At 44.0% G+C, this 21,214-nt stretch overlaps 1 protein-coding gene across 1 annotated transcript; it reads left to right on the forward strand.

The window, feature by feature from the left end:
* The first annotated feature begins 5 nt into the window (after nucleotides 1-5).
* Nucleotides 6-21,208, forward strand: TMEM169 (transmembrane protein 169). Its single transcript, XM_059392670.1, has 3 exons — nucleotides 6-127; nucleotides 17,050-17,417; nucleotides 20,094-21,208. The coding sequence occupies exons 2-3, from the start codon at nucleotides 17,144-17,146 to the stop codon at nucleotides 20,714-20,716; spliced, it is 897 nt and encodes a 298-aa protein (XP_059248653.1). The 5' UTR covers nucleotides 6-127; nucleotides 17,050-17,143; the 3' UTR covers nucleotides 20,717-21,208.
* The last annotated feature ends 6 nt before the right edge of the window (nucleotides 21,209-21,214 follow it).

The following is a 21,214-nucleotide window of genomic DNA, read 5'->3' on the forward strand; positions in this document are numbered from 1 at the left end:
GCGCAACCACCCCCCCTCCACCCCACGCCGCGGCAGGTCCCTATCATCCCAGCGGACGGCTGCTCCCCCGCGGCGCTGCCGGACCGGGTCTGGGTCCTCTGCCAGACTTTGTCCGCGGCATGTGTAGGTGAGATCCCTTGTTCGTTGGGTTTGGGTTTTTGTTTTTAAATTTCGGTGCCATCGTGGGGACCGGAGGAAGGGAAGCAGACAAAAAGCGGGCGCGTGCTTCATTTCCAAAAAATCCTCGGTGCTTTAGGTCTCCTGGTTAATTAAGATAGAATTCTCCAGGGCACCTGGGGAAGGAGAGGCTGCAGGCTCCGGCTCCAGTTGCTGTGTGCCTCTGGCTGGGAAGGAAAGGGGCAGGCTTAGCTGCGGGGGAAGAAATCTGGCGTCCAGATCCTTTCCCCCTCTGGAAGGGACGCTGAGCGCTGAGTTGGGGGTGGGGGTGGGGGTGGGGAGTGGGATGCCCTTGTAGTTATCCACAGAACCAAGACAATAAAGGATCTTAAAAATAAACTCGAGCCCACCGCCACCTCATCTCCCTTTCCCTGCCCAGGAATGAAGGGGAGATGCAACCTTTACCCCATTCGAGATCTAATCCATTTCAGCCAGGCTGCAGAACTGACAAATCCACGGGTGTGTGCTTCCTGCAAGGACTCTGATGTAGGTGTGTGAGATCCTATCATCGGGTTCATTCCTCAAGCAGGGAAGCAAGCATTCGGAGGATGGGGGGAGGGGCGTGGGATTTCTCATCCGCAGTTTGATGTCCAGGAGCCCAGGGTTATTATTCAGATTCTCCTCCGCATTGTTCATCTAGCTTCCCTTGTCCCCCCACCAGAGAGAGCTTATGCCTGGACTGTCCTACTGAGACTTGGCCTAAGAATTTGGCAGATCTAGGGAATGTGTGTGGTGCTGTGGTCTTAAGAATTCAGGGAACACGCTATTTCCGTGTGCTGTCAGAGTTCTGTATTTTCACCTACAAGGTATTAAAATGATGTAAAAGCAAACAAAGGCCATCCTTTTGTTGGGCCCACCCCCCAGCTAGTTATTCACAAAGCAGATTAGAAATGGGTCTTGTTAAAAGTGGAATCATGGGGGGAGGGGGAAGGGGGAGAGGGGTGTGGTGATGGACATTGGGGAGGGTATGTGCTATGGTGAGCGCTGTGAAGTTTGTAAACCTGGCGATTCACAGACCTGTACCCCTGGGGCTAATAATACATTATATGTTTATTTTAAAAAAGGAAACACTAAAAGAAAAAAAAGTGGTATCAGACACCACTTCCTCTCTGATCTCCCATCACCTTACTCTCCTTGGACCTCCTTTAAGAAATACTTGCCCTGGCAGACCCCTGGGGGCTCTGTCAGTTAAGTACCTGACTCTTGTTTTCAGCTCTGGTCATGATCTCAGGGTTGTGAGCACAGAGCCTGCTTGAGATTTCTCCCCCTCCCTCTGCCCCATCCCACTCCCCACCCTCTTGCACTTTATTCTCTCTCTAAAAAAAAAGAAAGAAAGAAAAAGGAAGAAAACTTGCCCTTCTCATTTGTTGATGACGAATTCCAATCTATACTCATTAAAGGAAGGAAGACACCTCTTCCACATTCTGCTTCCCATTTGCTAGAGAGTGCTTTGATTTCAATGACAAAGTATTTGTTTTTTAGTAGGATGAGAAATAGTGACTCAGGTCTAGGGCTTTATTGTTCTAGAAAATTCCTTGCTTTCTTTCTTGAGAGCAAAGAGTACGTTGTTACTTTTAAAGATTCTTTTATCAAAAGTGTAATTTAATGTGATTGGTGATCTGGTTTGGACCTGTGGATTCACATAGCTCTGCCAGGGTGGGTCCCTGTGGGCCTGCATCCACTGCAGCCTTTGTATGGCGACTGAGGAGACTGAGGGATTCCCAAGTCCTCCAGTGAAAAGGCGACTGGGCTGGCTTTAAGCCAATGTCACCCGCTGAGGATGATAAGGAGCCGTTCCAGGGCTGCAAGGAAGTTGCAGTCTGAGCAGTCAGAAAGGCCCTTTTTCACTGTCCAGAGAGTCTGTGATTAAGAGAAATGTTGAGGTCTCTTTAAGAGATCTGTTAAAACGAAAAGGCATGTGCTCTTTGCCCAGTCTCTCACCAAGGACAGGGTTTGAAAGACTGCTAACCCCACAAGGTCCGGAGGTTCAGCAATAGAGCCTCCTTGTTTCTAGATTTTAATTCTGGTTCTGGTTTGAGCCATCTCTTCACAGGGCATCCACGCCATGCTACACTGATGTTCCTTTGGCTGAATCAAAAGCTGTCCTACGCTCTGCATCACTGCCCCCTTTGCTCTCCGGGGGTGCGGGGGCGAAGGTATCTCCTGGGCCATGATCCTTCCACATTCCCACTGCGCCATCCCCTATTAGCACTGACTGCCTTGTCTTCTGGGATGTGCTTGCTGCTCACCCATCTCCCCACCCCTCCCCCACCCCATCTGCCTGGTAACTTCATTCTCTTCATGCCTCAAAGCAGCTGCTGGCTCATAACTGACGGGGGCCTGTGAGATTCTCAGCACTCACTCAGCCTCACAGATTCTTGGTGCAAAAAAGAATGTCAGTGAGGCATCTAGTCACCCCCATCCCACGCCCTCACCTTGAAGTAAGAGTCCAGAACTGAACCAGCTTACATAAACAAGACTCTTAACCAATTCACAGTTCACAGTTCACAGGAAACAAAGCGTCAGTGTTTCCAGTATAGTGGATGGTACAGTTAGCTGTCCCTGCCTTTTTCTTTTTATTTGAAGATTTTATTTATTTAAGAGAGAAAGAGCGTGCATGGGGCTGCATGGGATCATGACCTGGGCTGAAGGCAGGAGCTGAACTGACTGAGTCACCCAGGGACCCCTGTCCTTGCCTTTGTAGAGTTTTCATTCTAGCATGTAGATACGATGGGAGTGAGAATAGGGCCACCCCTGTTTCCCTATAAACGAACAAAAGCTCAGACAAGGAAGATCCAATTTTATAGCTCTTAACAATACTAAGATGCTCGAGCTCCTCGTAACCCACTACCCTCGCTACCGGGAGCTGTTTCCTTTGTAGACAAGCCAGATGCTTCTAAATGATGAACCAGCCTTCAGTGTGAGAGCCTTTCAGGTCAGGTAGACTGGGCAGTGACCTGAGAGATACTGCTCACCGGACCATGAAGGAACAGGATACAGTCTAACAGCCACTGGCCAGATTAGAAGTTTCAAGTTGCTAATCCAACATGGCTCCAATCATGGACATCATTCTGAGCCAGATTCCTTTCTACCTTTACATTGATGAGACTATCTTCCTGAGAGGAGCTAATGGTGATTTTTGATGGTAAAATGGTAAGCATTTTATTTCCTAGCTGACATAGTGCATCTCGTGGTGGTAAATCACAGTGCTAGTGGAAGGGTATGGCCACCCCAGACAGGGGATATGTGGCTCTTTGGGTGACAGATACAGAAATGAGAACTGAAAGAGCAGTAAGGCAGGAACAAGGCACAGTTCACTTTAGTAATAGTAGTAGGTTAACTTGAAAATGATCATACTCTACTCTTCCAGACCCAATTCAGGTTCCGTGGAAAGGGAGATGTGACCATATGGGTCACAACTGGTCACATATGTGACCAAACAACTCTGCGGGAGTATGGAAATAAAAAACAAAACAAACAAACAAAAACCCCGATTGTTCTGAAATCAATGACACAGGGTGCCTTGATTTGAAGCTTTGTAAACCAAAGGTAGCAAAATAGCAGACAATTCATATTTTGCTTTGTTTTGGTGGTTTGTCTACATGGAAATTTATTTAAATTTGGACTAATCACAACAATTAAAATCCAGAACTTTAACAGGAAATTTTAAACAACCTATGCCAAATGGGCCTGTGTTTCTCTGTGAAAGCAGTTGGCTTGGTGGGTGGAAGAGAGGGAAACAACTTCCTATTTCTGCAAAGACCTGTGGTCTTACGTTTATCATAGCATCCCTCCCCTGCTGCCCACACACTCCTTATTGTATCCAGAAGGTAAGCCGGGTGTCCTTGCCCTTTATTAGCTTTTTCCAGCCATAATTCATCCATGCAGGTTGTTTTCTTTCCTGCAATGCACACTTCGGCAGAGGCTTCAAAGCTTCCTGGTTTCTCCACCCACCAAATCCCCCAAGTTATGCTGGGTATCCGGATGGGTTTGGAGAAGGCACTGGATCACGTTTGCTCCCATGACCACCTGGGAGCAGAGAATTGGGAACAGACTCCGGGGAAATTATCCATATCATGCATGATAGTGAGAGGTCCTTAAAGGAGCCGTGTAATACCACTGTGGAGGTGTGTGTTTTTGGCAGGGGTTGCGGGGGGGTGGGGCAGGAGGGTGGCAGCAGTTAGTGACTGAGTGACTGAAGGGGAACTGGAGGGCAGAAAGCAAGGACTTGAGACTTTTGTGATGACTCAGCCTGAGAAAGGCCCCATAGCTGGACAGGTGTGCTCACTTTGTGGTGTTGTGAATCTTTGGGTTTTTACTGAATGCCTAGGAACTCTTGATTTTCTTTTAATAAAACTCCTTTTAGGACACTATTGTCTAACTCCTTACACGTAGAGAATACTAGCTGTCTTAGTCTGTGCAGGCTGCTGTAATGAAAAGACCACATACTGGGTAGCTTAAATAACATACATTTTTTTCCATAGTACTGAATGCTGGAAAGTCCAAGATCAAGGTACCGGCAGATTCGGGGTCTGGTGAGAGCCTGATTCGTAGATGACCATTTTGTTGCTGTTTCTTTACGTGGCAAAAAGAGCAAGAGAGTTCTCTGGGGTCTCTTTTATGAGGACACTAATCTCGTGTGTGAGGATTCCACCCTCATAACCTAATCACCTCCCAAAGACTCTGCCTTCTCATACCCTCACTTGGGGATTAAGATTTCAACATACGAATATTTCAACATACAAATTTAAACATGAATTCATCTGTTGAAATGAAAATTTTCATTTTAACATTTCATTTCAAGCACAAAATAAAATCTTCATTTCAACATACAAATTCAATAATTATGAATTTCAACATATGAAACATGATTTCAACATGTGAATGTAGGCTGACATTTAGCCATGGTAGTACAGACTGTACTGAGCTCTCCATTGGGTTTCATGGGTGAGGGTGTGGGTGCTGAGCGAACATCAGTGTGATGTCCTTTGTACTGGACAGCTGAGTTTTAGAATCCGCCCCCCCCCCAGGAAAATAAAAACTGCTTAAACCACCCATTATCAGGGATGATGTCATTTTATGCTCTAACTTTGAAATGTGTGTCAGGATCTACCTATGCATTAGGGCTGACAAATTAGAACCCACCAACTTTTGGGGCAATTCTAGTATATTAGGTAGGATTTCTGTGTGGCTGCCTTAAGAGACCAAAATAATACTGGATTAAAGGAAGATAAATATTGTAGGGCCTGGGTAGTACTGTCAGTTAAGCCACTGACTCTTAGTTTTGCCCCAGGTCATGATCTCAGTGTTGTGAGATCAAGTCCCACATCAGGCTCTGGGCACAGGGTAGAGTCAGCTTGAGATTCTCTCTCCCTCTCCTTCTGCCCCTCCTGCTTGTGCCATCTCTCTCTCCAAAATAAATAAATCTTTATTTTTTTTAGATTTTTACTTATTCATTTGATAGAGAAAGATTGCAAGTAGGCAGAGAGGCAGGCAGAGAGAGAGGGGGAAGCAGGCTCCCTGCTGAGCAGAGAACCTGGTGTGGGACTTGATCCCAGGACCCTGAGATCATGACCTGAGCCAAAGGAAGAGGCTTAACCCACTGAGCCACCCAGGTGCCCCTAAATAAATCTTTTAAAAACAGCAACAACAACAACAACAAAAACCCAAGATAAATATTTTTCTCCCATATTACAATCCAGAGGAAGAGGGTTTATGGCTGTTCTAATGGCTTTTATTCTTTCTGTGTCAGTCCACTGTCATCTCTTTTGGGTTGCTTTTGTCTGCCTGGTGAAAGATGGCTCATCAGATTCACATTCCAGGTCTCAAGAACGTGAAAAGAGGTAAGAGAGGGCCAAGCAGAGAAGTTGCACACATCACAGCTGCTCACATGCTTTTGGCCAGAGACTAGTCATACGATCACACCTGATGCAAGGGATGCTGGGAAATGTTATCTTTAGGAGGAGAGTCATGTGACCAGCAGAACCCTCCATTACTGGAGGTGAAAACAGATAAAATTATACCATAATTGTTTATTAAGTATAAAGGAACTTTTTAATATTCCTTTCTGTTTTTTAAGATTGAAAAAAAAAAGTTTTAAGTATTCCCTACACTGAATGTGGGGCTCGAAATTATAGCCCTGAGATCAAGAGTCACATGCTCCATCCTGTGAGCCAGCCAGGTGCCCCTTAATGTCTTTTTATTAAACCTTTCTTCAGTCTCAGTCTTTGACAAAAATCAGACTAATCTTTAATTACTACCAGTTCAGACTGCTCCCCCAGCCCAAATCATTAATTCAGTCACTTAAAATTTGTTTATTGAACAAACATGTATGTGTTGGCCTACTTACATGGAACTATTTCCTAGACCTTCTAGTCTAGTAGAGGAGATAGAAAATAAACAAGCAAAATAAGTGAACTTGGGGCACCTGGATGGCTCCATCAGTTAAGCATCTGCTTTCAGCTCGGTCATGGTCTCGGGGTCCCAGGATCAAGCTCCCATGTTGGGCTCCCTGCTCAGCAGGGAGTCTGCTTCTTCCTCTCCTTCTGCTCTTCCCCCTGCTCGTGCTCACTCTCTCAAATAATTAAATTAAATTAAAAGAAAGAAGAAATAGAACTTGATTATGGATGTTGTTAAGTCTTATACAGGAAACAGGCTGCTGTGATAAAGAATCATGAAAAGCAGGGTAGGGAGCCCGTTTTAGGCTTGGTGTCAGGAAAGCTTTGGAGGAGCTGACAAGTAAACAGAGATTTGGGAAATAGCAAGATGCTCACCATGTGATAGGGCGAGATTGGAGCAGAAACAAGGCAAGGCAGACAGTATTGAAGGCCTTAAGTGGTAAAACATTGGGTGCTCCTGAGGAATGTGTAGGCAGCCAGTGCAATTGTAGCATAGAAGGTATTTGTGAAGGAGGTGGTATATTACATAGGATGGCAGGATAGAGGGGCCACAGTATGTAGGTCCTTAGACCACATGAAAAACTTTAGATTTTGTTTTGTATCAGTAAGAAGTCACTGGAGGTTTAAAGCAGAAAGTGGCACGAGTTTATTTATGTTTTCAAAAGATCCTTCTGGGGCATCTGGGTGGCTCAGTGGGTTGAACCTCTGCCTTCGGCTCGGGTTATGAACTCAGGGTCCTGGGATTGAGCCCTACATCAGGCGCTCTGCTTGGTGGGGCACCTGCTTCCCCCACTCTCTCTCTGCCTGCTGCTCTGCTTACTTGTGATCTCTCTCTCTCTGTATGTGTGTCAAATAAATGAATAAAATCTTAAAAAAAAACTTCTTTCTTACTGCTGAGTGGAGAATTGATTGGAGGACAACAGTAGTAGAAGCCAGAAGACAAGGAGCAGTTTTTAGAACCACACGTAAGAAAGGGTGTCCTTGGAGTGTCTGTGTGGCTCAGTTGGTTAAGCATCTACTCTTGGTTTCAGCTGAGGTTATGGTCTCAGGGCCCTGGGATCCAGCCCTGTCTTGAGCCCTGCATTAGGCTCCACACACACAGGCATGAGTACTCTCTCTCTCCCTCTCTCAAATACACAAATAAAATCTTGAAAGGAAGGAAGGAAGGAAGAAAGAAAAGCAAAGCAAGACCTCTTAGACAAGAACGGTAGCAATGGAGGTGGGAAAAAGTGGTGGATGAAAGAATTAAAAATTATCTGCAGAATTTCCTTCAAGAGTAGCTTAAAACCAGTTATTTAATGCATGAGAATCTAAACTTGTTCTTTAAAATCTATTTTTCCCCTAGGATGACCAAGAATTTAGAGTTAGTGTTTGATTGAAGTTACTGTTCTGCTGTATCACATTTATTAATAATCTTCAGACTGCAGTAGAAGTGAGGGATGGGCGAGGCCTAACTTCCAGAGAAAAGAGCAAAGTCCTGTCTCCTCTCTTAATTCTATTGATCAAAGCCTTGGAAACTGGGGAATTTGTTTTACTCTTTCTTTTATGGACTCTAAAAGGAAGGAGAAATGGTCAGAACCTGCTTCTCAGATCGGATATTAACAGCATAATAAAGTGTACAAAAATGGGGAAGATAATTAAGCCTTCCTTTCTTAACAGTTATATCCTATTTCTTTTTTTTTTTTTTAAGATTTTATTTATTCATTTGAGAGAGAGAGAGAGCATGAGCAGGGGGAGAAGCAGAGGGAGAGGAAGAAACAGACTCCACGCTGAGCCAGGAGACCCAACAGCAGCTCGATCTCATGACCCTGAGATCATGACCTGAGCTGAAATCGAGAGTGAGATCCTAAATGGACTGAACCCTCCAGGCACTACCATTTATATCCTGTGTCTGATTGGCACTTTCCCTTCCCCTCTGCCCTATTGGGTCAACAAGGACATATTGAGTGTCTGCTATATGTCTAACCATAGGATCTTCCCATTGGAGGTGAAGAAGTATAAGAAAGGTCTTGATTTCTAAAATTGTATAATCTCCTTGGGAAGATGAATGAAAAATAATGAAGCCATTCATACTCAATGCCAGATGATATGAAATGTTGCAGAATTAAGCACTGAGAGAGCATAGCACAGAGGACAAATGCTACTAAAATACAGAGTAGAAGAAGGCAAAAGAAAGGGATTGGAAACTAGCATTTTTGAAGTATCCATCCATCATAGCTATTTTATACTTGAACACTCATTCCATTCTCCCCACTCTTCTGCAACAGTAGGACTGGGGTGGGGACAGATGGGTGGGCTGGAGTAGGGGGACATGAGTGAGTGAGTCTGTCTTGAGCCAGGCTTGAAACAGCTTGAGAAGAGTGAAGATGGTGATGGAACTAACATAAGTACATGTGTTGACTAGTCATGTTGTGCAGAAGGGGAAAGTTTGCTACTGAAGCCTAGCATGGGCCATGAATGGGGAGAGCCTCAAACTCCAGACAGACCCTTTAGGTATAGTTTAGTTAGTCATGGCAAGATGGTGATGATTACTGGACAACATAAAAATGATGTATTTTTGTTAATCACCATTTAACATGGTTGAGGAAGAATTCTGAAATGGAAGGTGAGAGACCAGCTTGGAAGAAGTAGTATTAGAGGTATATGGAGGTAGTAAACATTCAAGTGAAGACATTATCAAAGAAACTTCATAGGAATGAGTGGCAGAGAGTGATTACTATTGGAGACATAGGAATCCATCTCTAACATGGGAAATGGATTCATCCAAGACAATTCTAAGGGTTTAAGTATAGAATCTTGGGTAAATGCTGGCAGACAGCATGGCCCCCCATGAATAGAATATAGGCTTTAAATGAGCAAACCTGGCTGTAAGTCCCAGCCCCACTACCACGTAACTTGGAGCAAATTGCTTCTCTAAATGGGAATAAAATAGTGCCTACTTCATTGGTTTGCTGAGGCAATTAAGTAATATGATTATTGTAAAGCACTTAGAACAGCAGAACAGCACCTGACACGTAGTAAATATCCAATAAGTATTAGTTCTTACTAATTTTAAGTCCAAATGTCCTCATTTGTAAAATAGTATTTGTTTCTTAGGATTATTGTGCCTAGGACAATTGTACAATATCTGGCACATAGTATTGTCCAAAAAAGTATTAGAATGTAATGAAATGGGAAAACCATATAGAAGCAAGTAACACAGAGACTAACAGATGATACAGTAAGCAAATGTTCTTTTATGAGAATAGGCACAACATAAATGGTGTAGGCTTTTCCCTTCCCCTTCCCATTCTCCTTTCCCTTCCCCCTTTACCTGTCCTCTTCGTAACACTAAGAAATAAAGAGATGAGTTTGGTTTAAACATGCATAGCTAGAAATGATGAGGGTTGTTTTTTTTTTTTTAAGATTTTATTTACTTATTTGACAGACAAAGATCACAAGTAGGCAGAGAGGCAGGCGGGGGGCGGCGGGGGCAAGGCAGGCTCCCTGCTTCGCAGAGTGCCCGATGTGGGGCTCGATCCTACGACCCTGGGATCATGACCTGAGCTGAAGGCAGAGGCTTAACCCACTGAGCCACCCAGGTGCCCCTGATGAGATATTTAAGTAGAGAATATCCACAAGGCTGCTGGAAATCCATCTGGAGGATACATTAATTCTTGACATCCATATTTGGGCATTCTTGGCATAGAGGTGTCCTGCAGAGGTAGGCAGGAAGGCTGCATAGTTCAACAGGAGAAGAATATACTGTTGAGAATAGAGGGCCGTGGGTTGAGAATGGAGTCTCAAAGGGCTGGCCATTGTGGGTGGAGGAGATAGATAAGGGAGTAAATGAGGCCAAAGAAGAATTTGAGAGGGAGCAAGAGATTGAAGACAGGAAGTCAAAGAAGGTAAAGAAAGGTTCAAGAAAGACCTGGAATTAAGCAGCATTGGGGCTGTGGTATGGGCAGGGAGGACAAGGATGGAAAAATCATCACTGGGGCCACTCTGGTGACTTTTAAGGCTGTATTCAACATAGGAAAGAGTGGGTCTATCACCAAAGGAAAGTGGAATGAGGCCGAGATAGCAAAAACCAACACCAAACAAACAATAACAACAAAAAAACCCCAAACCGCACACACACACACACACACACACACACACACACACACAAACCCACACAAAACAAAAACCCATCAACTGTCAACTGCAGCCACCACGAACACTTGACTTCTTAATCTTGGTGGGAAAATTCTGGGCTTTTGAAGTTATACAATTTAGGCTTAAAACCAGGTTCTCTCACTTTACGTAACAGTGAGCTTGTTGAGATGTGCAAATTATGTAACATGCATTAAAAATTGAGCTTACAGCCTGGCACATAAGGCTAAGTAAATGTTCATTTCCCGACCTATTCCTTATCTTTGCACATGACTTACTTGTGTGCATTTGGGGAGTGTGTGTGTGTGTGTTAGAAAGGGGTTTGGGAGAAGGGAGGAAAAGATGGTAAAGAGAACAGGACATTGAGAGGATGAACTGATAATGGCAATGGACTATTTGACAGAGAAGCATAGTTATGAAACAAAGAAACAGGACATTGCATTAAGTAAGTGGCAAGGTAAAGCTGGTTTTTCCACATAGGGACTTCTGGGTTTATTTACAGGCAAAAATGAATCCGCAAAGGGGAGAAGTTGAGCTATTAGAGAATGGAAGGAAGTCAAGGATGAGGAAGATAAGAGGATCAAGAGTACAGTTGAGGGACACCTGGCTGCTTCAGTCAGAAGAGCATGTGACTCTTGATCCTGGGGTTGTGAGTTTGAGCCCCACATTGGGTATAGAGATTACTCAAAAAATAAATAAATGAATAAACAAACAAACTTAAAAAAAAAAAAAAGTTGGAGTGGTCAAGAAGAATATCTGCTCCCAGATCACTCTGAAGGAAACCAGGCACTGTCGTGAGAATTCTCAAACAGCCCATGGAGAGGCCCATATAGGGAGGAACTGAGTCAGCACCATGCAAGTGTGCCATCTTGGAACCAGATCCTCTGATGCCATCCAAGCCTTCAGATGAGGGCTGCCCTGCCATCTTCAGAGACCTTGAGACAGAATCATCCAACTAAGATACTCTCACATTTCTGATCCAGAAAAACTATTCACAGGAGAGCCACAAAGTTTTAAGAGAATTGTATTGACAGAATACCTAAGGAATTCAGAGACTGTCCAAAAGCAAAAAGGCCTTTGGACCCCCAAATTCTGTAGGTGGGAAGCAGACTGAGAAGACGACTCCTCGCCCAGCTGAGACACTTGGAGATGACTGGCACAGAGTACTGTATAGGAGAATATGTAGTTCTTTTTTTAGACCTCGAAGCTTGTGGTAATTTGTTACAGGACAATAAATAACGAATATGCCTTGTTCTAAAACATACCTGATCTTGTTTCATCCTCACGGCAAATAGAACAAAAAAGTACTTTCTCTAGCCATAACAGGTAGTCACCAGGAGTAATTTTAAACCTGTTTGACCAACAACTGTCTGTTTGAATAAACTTTTGAAAGTCAATTCATCCGTGGAAGCCCCTGGCTTCTGACAGGTAAATGTACTGACCTGATTGACTTCTAGAAATGAGGGATGGACTCTGATGGGCTGGTTTCCAAAAACATCTCCACTGAGGGAAGTTGTTGATCAATGGACAGGTTTAAAACCATTTCTGAGGGCTATCTTTTATCATAACTACCAAACAAACCATCTTAAAGTTTGTTGGGCCATTTTGTACTCTCAAATCATGGAGTTTGTTGTTGTTGTTGTTATTTGGTTTTTGTTTTGTAAGTAAGCTCTACACCCAACGTGGGGCTCTGAGCCAGCCAGGAGCCCTTCAGATCATGTTTTGAGGTGAGTCAGAGGCAGTTACATGTTTTGCTAGTACACACTGACTGAGTACCTGTGTAAAATTAGCTGTACCGGAGTCAGGGAACAGATCCTTAAGGTGAATTACCAGGAGCTCACCAGTTCTTTTTATTATTTCCTACTTCCTCTAAAGGATTTGAATGGGGTCTCCAAGGGTCATCGCCCTCCTTGCTTACAGATCAGATTGTTCCTCCCACACCTCATCAGCTCACCAGATAGTCACATTTGTTTTTACAGGAGACACAAATGCTTCTCTTGACTCTTGTTTTATTATTCTGTCCTGGGGATCTAGAAATTCTTCCTTTTACCTAACACCAGTCTGTCCCTGTTTGTTTTGGTTCGTGGCCAACCAAACAGAAGACTTAGAACACCACACATTATTCGGTTTGCACAAGCCCATAACGAGTGATTATTATTCCATGAATGCGTGATGAACCATAGATAAGTCCAAAGAGACAAAGGTAAGATCAGATTTTATTAAGTTTTGAGAGGAAATTGGAGAGAGTTGTTTTGGACACAAGTTCACTGAAGACCAGAGAGATCAAGGCTGTGGTCGTTTCACTTTGGCTGCAAGTAGTGGTTAGTGCCTTATTGCTGAGGCAGGGAGGAATCTTCCTTTTCTTGAAAGCAGATAATGGAATGGTGGAACATGAGACTCTTGATCTCAGGGCTGTAAGTTTGAGTCCCACGTTGAATGTAGAGATTACTTAAACACATAAGACTTAAAAAAAAAAAAAACAATTGTCAAGATAATTCTTAACTTTCTCTTTCTGCTGGTTGTGCAGGCTGCAAGGAGTGGTATGTGAATCAGAGTTCCCCTGCCAGGCCTTCCTGAGTCTATTTTAAGTGAAATTTCTTTATTTTCACACTCTCAAGCTCTGGTATTTGTACTCTTACAGTAGATATAAAGTGGTGCGTTCAGAGGTCACCCGCATCATAGAATTACCTTGGTATGACTTACCAAGCATCAGTTTTACTAGAGGATTTATACCAGGGAAAACATTTTTATATTAAATACAGAATCTTAGAAAGAATTTCAAAATTCACGCACATTCTTAACAATAAACCTCTAACCTTAGGGAGATGCACACATAGCCTCTTCTTCCAGTCCGTTTTCACTGGCTGTCCGTTCTGCCCTGGGGATCCTTTGGTAGGGGAGCACTGTTTGCGCTTCTTGACACCAGTAAGGCAAGCATGTGTTAAATCAAATTCAACATTCTTATCACTGAGTTCCAAATTCTGACTTCCCTTAGGTGCTTTAATCTTTTTTTTTTTTAAGATTTTATTTATTTATTTGAGAGAGAGAGTGAGAGAGATCATGAGAGGGGAGAAGGTCAGAGGGAGAAGCAGACTCCCCATGGAGCTGGGAGCCCGATGTGGGACTCGATCCCGGGATTCTGGGATCATGACCTGAGCTTTAATCTTTCTAATAGGTGGGTTCATTGTGTTCTGAATCAATTTATCTTGGGAAGACTTTGTGCTCTGGATTTTTGTGTTCTGAAACATGTCATAGGCAAGTTCCTTGCCTAAGATGGTGAAGATGCGCCTTCTGTTCAAACAGCCTAGCCCACCCCAGGCAAAGACAGGCTTGAGGACTTCCTATAACCCTCCCATTCTACCTGGGAACATTTCACTTCTGTCAGTCAAAATCTCTCTATTCCAGTCTGGGCTATGTGCCCAGGACACAAAGGTGGTGGAATTTAAGTGCCTGCAATCCAGTGGAGAGATATATAAGAAAATAAACTGTAGAAGACAAGAACTTGGACAAAGGGTAATCAGGCAGAGATACTTGCCCAGAAGGTAGCTCAGGCTTTGGGGTAAGAAGTCAGTCCATTGGTCTTAAGATGCATTGAGATGAGGGGAAAAGAGTGTGTTTTGGCATTTGAAGAATTATGATATAGAGTTGGCCCTGTCACATGATAATGTCAAAGATGGATAATCTTAAGACATGAGATTTGCTTCGAATTGAGTGGCATTTAGAGCCTAGTTCAATTTGTTGTTTGTTTATTTTTGCTCCCCTGTTTGGGCCAGCCCACTGGACATTAGGACTGCTTCAGACAAATGAGAGAAGAAGCCTCACTGTTGGGGATAAAGAGAAATCAAAGGGTACGCAAGTGGGATTGAAAGGAAGGAAATACTCAGAGACCACTGGGACAAAATGAGGAATTGGAAGTTGAGAATAAGGCAACCTGGAGTTACTGGAGAGTAGCCTGTCTCCAGGATCCTGGGGTGGAAGGATTGTAGTAGAATCTAGCAACTCTTCATTGTAAATACAGTTATTTGTGAATGGGGAATTTATGAGGTAAGTAGTTCAGAAATTTTTCATATTAATAGAAGCTATCACTATAGTCATGACAGAAAGATATTTTCCCAGTATAATTTGTAATAATAATGGATGATAACAGGGCTGCTTGTCTCCTCTACCAAGTTTAAAACTGAGTTTGTTCACAGTGCCTGATATCCAGTGGAATATCACCATTTTGCAACTCATAGTGAATTAGTGGGTCTAGACAATGATTATCAATGGCTACTAATTTCATTTTTAAAAATGGCCAAAATGCCATTAGGTGTCTCCAGATGGAAGTACAAAATGCCCTCTATAACACTGTCTAGCCAAAACAACCAACCCAAAACATTCCAACCTGAATCCGATCGAGCCTAGTTAGCTACCAGTGTACAGGAAGTACGTGTGGTTCAGAACACCGTGTGGGAATGCAGTCGGCAAAACCTAGGCTGGGAGAATCTGCAAGGAAAATAACCTGCTTTTTTTCCACAAAGAAATTGGAAGGAAAGTAATTGGAGGACAAACATATGGACCAGTCTGATAGTGTAGTCCCTAGCCACATGTGGCTATTTTTAAATTGGTTAGAATTCATTAAAAAAAAAAAAAAAGCATTTCCTCAGTTGCACTAGCATCATTCGAGGTGTAATGCAGGAATTCTACTGGATGGCACTGCCACACACAAACAGGCATAAGATCTGTGTGCATTGCATAGACCTTATTGGGATCCCAATTCCAGAAAATAGACTTTAAACTGTTAAACAAACAGGGAGATTTGAACTGACTGGATATCGGATGATATTAAAGAATTGTTTTAAAAACAATGAGGTATGATGATATTGTGGGTATCTTTTTTTTTTCCCAAAGATTCTTTATATGGGAGAGAAACAAACTGAAATAGATGAAATGGTGTCTGAGGTTTGCCTTTAAATAAGTTGGCTATGAATATTTTGATTATTATTGAAGCTATCATCATAGGGACAATGAGGGGTCCTTAAGGTTGTTCTCTGTCTTTTGTACAGATGCCTCTTTCCATAATAATAAGGTCCTCCATTTAGTATGTTTGAAACTGTCCATAATAACATGCTTCTGAGTTTTAGTTTTTGTTCTTGTTTGCTGTTGTTGTTTTAAAAAGCATATGAGAGGCACCTGGGTGGCTCAGTGGGTTGAGCCTCTGCCTTCGGCTCGGGTCATGATCTCAGGATCCTGGGATCGAGCCCCACATCGGTCTCTCTGCTCGGCAGGGAACCTGCTTCCCTCGCTCTCTCTCTCTCTCTCTGCCTGCCTCTCTGCCTACTTGTGATCTGTCTGTCAAATAAATAAATAAAATCTTTTAAAAATAAATAAATAAATAAATAAATAGCTAGCAAGCTTATGAGTGGGGCACCTAGCTGACTCAGTTGGTGGAACATGAGACTCTTGATCTCAGGGTTGTGAGTTGTGAGTTTGAGTCCCATGTTGTATGGTAGAGATTACTTTAAAAAAAGACCATCTGAGCAACTAGCTGCCTGAATTTGACTAACTGGGTATTTGCTAATTTCTCCCTGCTTGGTAGCAGCACTGAAAGCATTTCTGTCTTCTCAATGGTTCAATGCACCCAAATCACGGGCCAGTCAGTGTCTTTAAAGGATGTTACATAGATTCTCCTCTCTCCCCACCTCTTTTTACCTGGAGAACAGAAAGGAGAGAGAATCTTAAGAGTGGGCAACTATGCATCCTCTCCACTGGTCTCCCCACATGTGATAGGAGAGAACCCAGGAATTTTCTGGGATCTTGGGCTAACAAGAAGCCAAGAGGCATGTGCTCTTCATAGAATACCATGGTAGACGTGATTGGTGACATTGTGCCATCTTTGGGGAGTTTTCTAAAAGTTCCATTCATCCTTTTGAGTATGGTTGCAGGACTCAACAGCCAGATGACTGGATTACTGGCCCCAGCCATCCAAATTGTCATGTTTGGTGGGAGCTAGAGTAGTTCTTAAATCCCATTTATCTATAAGGCTTTCTCACCCAACTTTCTCATACTCAACATCTCCCAGCTGAACTGATGGGTTTTGCATAATTTATAAGTTTGCATAAATTACACAAATATTATTACAATACAAATAAAATTTTATTCACGACAATCCAATCTTGTAAGAGTATTTCTGCAGCATTCCCCAAATACAGTGATGTGAGAAGGAAAGCGAGGAGAAGCTTTCGGGCAAGTTGAGAATCATCTCCCAGACCCCTTTCCATCTCATCCTATTTCCTTCCTATTGATGGCTTTGCTTGCCTATCTTTCCTGTGAAACGCACTGACGGAACATCTTTGCTTAGCCCCATCCAGGAAGAAGCTCTGTGCTGTGCGGATCGTGAGTTTGCTCAAGGAAGTCAGACTCTTCACAAGGAATAACTAGACAAGAGAAGCAGCATGGACGAGCTGGCACCCGTAGAAGGCGAGGGCCAGCTCCCAAGCCCTCACCACCAGGGCTCTTTGAGGAAGGCTGTGGCTGCTGCCTTGGCCCTGGATGGGGAATCCACAATGGGTCGCAGGAAAAAGAAGAGGAAAGAGTCCCGCCCTGAATCTATCATCATCTACCGGTCAGAAAATGAGAAACTAGATGAGGGGCCTGGGGAATCAGAAAGTGGAGACCGGCCTAAAGAAGAGGAGGGAGATGATTTCCTAGATTATCCTGCAGATGAAGGTGAGTCTCTGGGGCCACTTACCTAAAGCCACAGGAAGGAATGAGGATTCTCCAGAAGACAGGGATTGGCTCACTGACCTACTTTGACTTATTGACACCTTTCTTTTTTTTTTTTTTTTAAAGATTTTATTTATTTATTTTACAGACAGAGATCACAAGTAGGCAGAGAGAGAGGAGGAAGCAGGCTCCCCACTGAGCAGAGAGCCCGATGTGGGGCTTGATCCCAGGAGCCCAGGATCATGACCTGAGCCGAAGGCAGAGGCTTTAACCCACTGAGCCACCCAGGCACCCCTATTGATACCTTTCTTTTGGCGATATCACAGTCTTCATTCTACAGATCAGCAGTATTTATTAAACATTGACTTTGTTCTCTTCGCAGTGATGCAGAGATCATCTCTGTCCTTTCTGAACTCCTAGTGTAAGCGAAGAGACCGATTTATACACAAAAATTAATAATACAAGCAGACTATGCTAATTATTTATTTTTTTAAGACTATGCTAATTACTTAATACATGTAAGATAAAGAAGCAAATAGTTGACTTTTATAATAATCAGGAACCTTCGAATTACAATAGCAGTGAGTGGTAATATTCCTTTACATGTAGGTTGGCCAAAAATTGGGTACACTAGGATCACATCAATGTGAGAAAATAGTTGTGCTGTCAATGTACCTCCAGTGGAAATGGAATTCTGTTTTACCCACTTCGTAGGGACATTTATTAATAATTATTAAATTCAGATTGCATGTCTTACATTCTAGAAATTCTCAGTATCCCATGAAACTTAGGCCCATGGGCATAAGGATGCATGTGTGAAAATACCTGTTGCTGCTAACGGAGCTGTGGAGTGTCCGGACTAAGCATCATCATGCAGCAATAGACGGGTAAGGTAGATCGATTGTGTAGCAGGATTGTTCTCTAAGACATAAGCCCACTGTAGAAAAGACCAGCAACATCTCTGCTCTTGTGCAGTTTGCCTTCTAGTGAAGGGAAGACCGACAGTGAACAAGGCAGTCATTCAAAGTTAATTTCAGGGAGTGGTATGAGTTGCAAAGACCGTAAACCACAGTGATGCAAAATGATCAGTGGAGGGCGTGGGGAAGGAGATCGCCTGGCCATGTGAGGATCTCTGGAAAGTGGCCCTTGAGCTGATCTGAACGAAATGAAGGAGCCGACTATGAAATGAGGCCAAGATCCTAAGATGGAAGCACCACTGGCCTACTCCCCTGTTCTCAGGGAAGACGAGCAGCCGTGGTGGAGAGGTTCATGCTGGGCCTTGCAAGTCATAGTAAGGAGTTTGGGATTTGATTAAAGTGCAAATGGAAGTCATTGGAGGACTTTTATGCAAAGGAGAGATAGCCTCTATTTCTAAACCATCTTTCTGGCTTTTTATAAAGAGTGGATTCTAAGGGACAAGAGTAGAAGCTGATAAGAGACTGTCCCAACCCTGAGGCCACAATAGCACTAATGTAGAAGCCTGGACCAGGGTGACCTCAGGAAAGCTAGCTAGGGAAAATAGGCTGGATTCTTTTTTTAAAAATATTTTTTGTATTGGCAGAGAGAGAGAGAGAGAGAGTACACACAAGCAGGGGGAGCAGCAGACAGAGGGAGAAGCACGGTCCCTGATGGGGGACTTGATCCCATGACCTGAGCTGAAGGCAGATGCTTAACCTGACTGAGCCCTCCCAGGTGCCCTGACAGGCTGGATTCTGGGTCTGATTTGGAACTTGCTGATGGATCAGAGGTAGGGAGTGAGAGAAAGAGAGGAGTCCGCAATGATTCCTAGAGTTTTGACAGGAGCAACAGAGAAGGATGTGGTGGTGTCATTTACTGTTTAGTGAGATGAGGGAGGTTTTGAGATCATTAGGTTTTGGGTGAACAGTACAACCTTCCTACTTCTTCCAGCCATGGAAGAAAGACTCCAGCCTACTGGAGTCTACTCCAGTAGCCTACTACGCCCCTCCCACCCCGCCCAACCTCCCCTTGTAGACTATATTTCACATACCAAGGGGCCACAGACTTCTGTGTTTCAGTAGCTCTGGTGTCACTTCCAGATGACTAAAGGACGGCAGATTGGTGGTGGTGGTGGTAATGTGTGGGTATGTGTATGAGGACAGTGTACATGTGTGATACGTGTGGTGTGTGTGTCCAGAGCTTGGACATGAGGGCTGAGATGACCATAGGCATGTGAGGAAGCCTCGTCTCAAGGAAGCATAGAGACAGAGATGAGCAGGGAAGGGGAGTGCACTGCCCATCGGTAGGACACATGTGCAGCACAATCTTCACACACATCAGTGATACTCACGCACTTATACACTAGAAAAAGGTCGTTATGAACTGGTGTCTATGGCAAAGTTCCTCATACCCCTCCATATTATAGAGATCGTGCCAAGACTGAGGACCAGCAAAGTGGAGAGAGAACTTGAAAAGCAAGTCAACCTGCTTCACAGTTTCTTCAGAGCCCACGTGTGTGGAATAAGAGTCCCCTGAGGGAGTCATAACATCAGGGAGGGAGGGAGGTCCACCCACTTCATCTTCCCATAATCACTGACTCCAGGACTGTGCCAGGTGCTATAAAAACAGGAACTGTGGTATTCAGCCTCCAGCTCAGATGATGACCCTGTGATTAAATGTCCACTCTTCTGACCTTAACGTCACATCCTTGATGCCCTGCAGGGATGTGGAACATGCCCTTGGACAGCCGCTATGTCACGTTAACTGGCACCATCACACGAGGAAAGAAAAAGGGCCAGATGGTGGACATCCATGTCACACTAACAGAGAAGGAGCTGCAAGAATTGACGAAGCCTAAAGGGTCATCAAGGGAGATAACACCTGAAGACAGAAAGGCCTGCCAAATGGGAGCGGATCGTGGGCCCCATGTGGTCCTCTGGACACTGGTCTGTCTGCCTGTGGTCTTTATCCTCTCTTTTGTTGTCTCTTTCTACTATGGCACGATCACCTGGTACAACATCTTCCTTGTGTACAATGAGGAGAGGACCTTCTGGCACAAGATCTCATGTTGCCCCTGCCTCATTCTCTTCTATCCAGTGCTCATCATGGCCATGGCCTCTTCCCTGGGCCTCTATGCTGCTGTGGTCCAGCTCTCATGGTCCTGGGGAGCATGGTGGCAAGCTGCTCGGGACATGGAGAAAGGCTTCTGTGGCTGGCTGTGCAGCAAGCTAGGTCTGGAGGACTGTTCCCCCTACAGCATTGTAGAGTTGCTTGACTCTGACAATATCTCAGGCAATCTCTCCAACAAGGACCCCACCCAGGAAGTAGAAACTTCCACTGTCTAAACTTCCAATAACTTCCATCCTTCTCTGGTCCTAGTAGCCTATATATTGTCTCCCAATTCCAGGAGATTCTTTCTTTAAATTAAACCCTTTCCCCTCTCAGTCCCGGAAAATTCTAGCACACACTGTTCTGTTCTACCATCTTGGTGGTTCCAGGAGGGCAAGGAACAAAAAAGCAATTTGTGCCAAAGCAGTCTATCCACAGACGAATTCTTTTCATTCCATGTCCTAAAATGACCATTTATCTGGGACAGGGAGTACAGTTGTGTGTTATGCTCAGGAGCTTGAAGATGTTACTGGTGACTGGAACCCAAGGAAGGATGTGACTAAATGTGACAGGGAGAAAAATGAGGCCCAAAGGAGACCAAGCTCACCAAAAAGATAATATGTAGGTAGGAGAGAAACGCTTAGGAAGCTGGGCTACCATAGTGCAGCAGAATGTAAAGAGGAGACCAAGGAGACCAAGCTCACCAAAAAGATAATATGTAGGTAGGAGAGAAA

Source organism: Mustela nigripes, chromosome 3 (assembly GCF_022355385.1).
Source record: "Mustela nigripes isolate SB6536 chromosome 3, MUSNIG.SB6536, whole genome shotgun sequence".
Taxonomy (NCBI): Eukaryota; Metazoa; Chordata; class Mammalia; order Carnivora; family Mustelidae; genus Mustela; species Mustela nigripes.

Excerpts from the sequence above, each read along its gene's own strand:
- TMEM169 (XM_059392670.1), top strand. The coding sequence starts at position 17,144 with ATGGACGAGCTGGCACCCGTAGAAGGCGAGGGCCAGCTCCCAAGCCCT. Across the intron at positions 17,418-20,093 it reads AGATTATCCTGCAGATGAAG|GGATGTGGAACATGCCCTTG; the intron begins GTGAGTCTCTGG and ends GATGCCCTGCAG.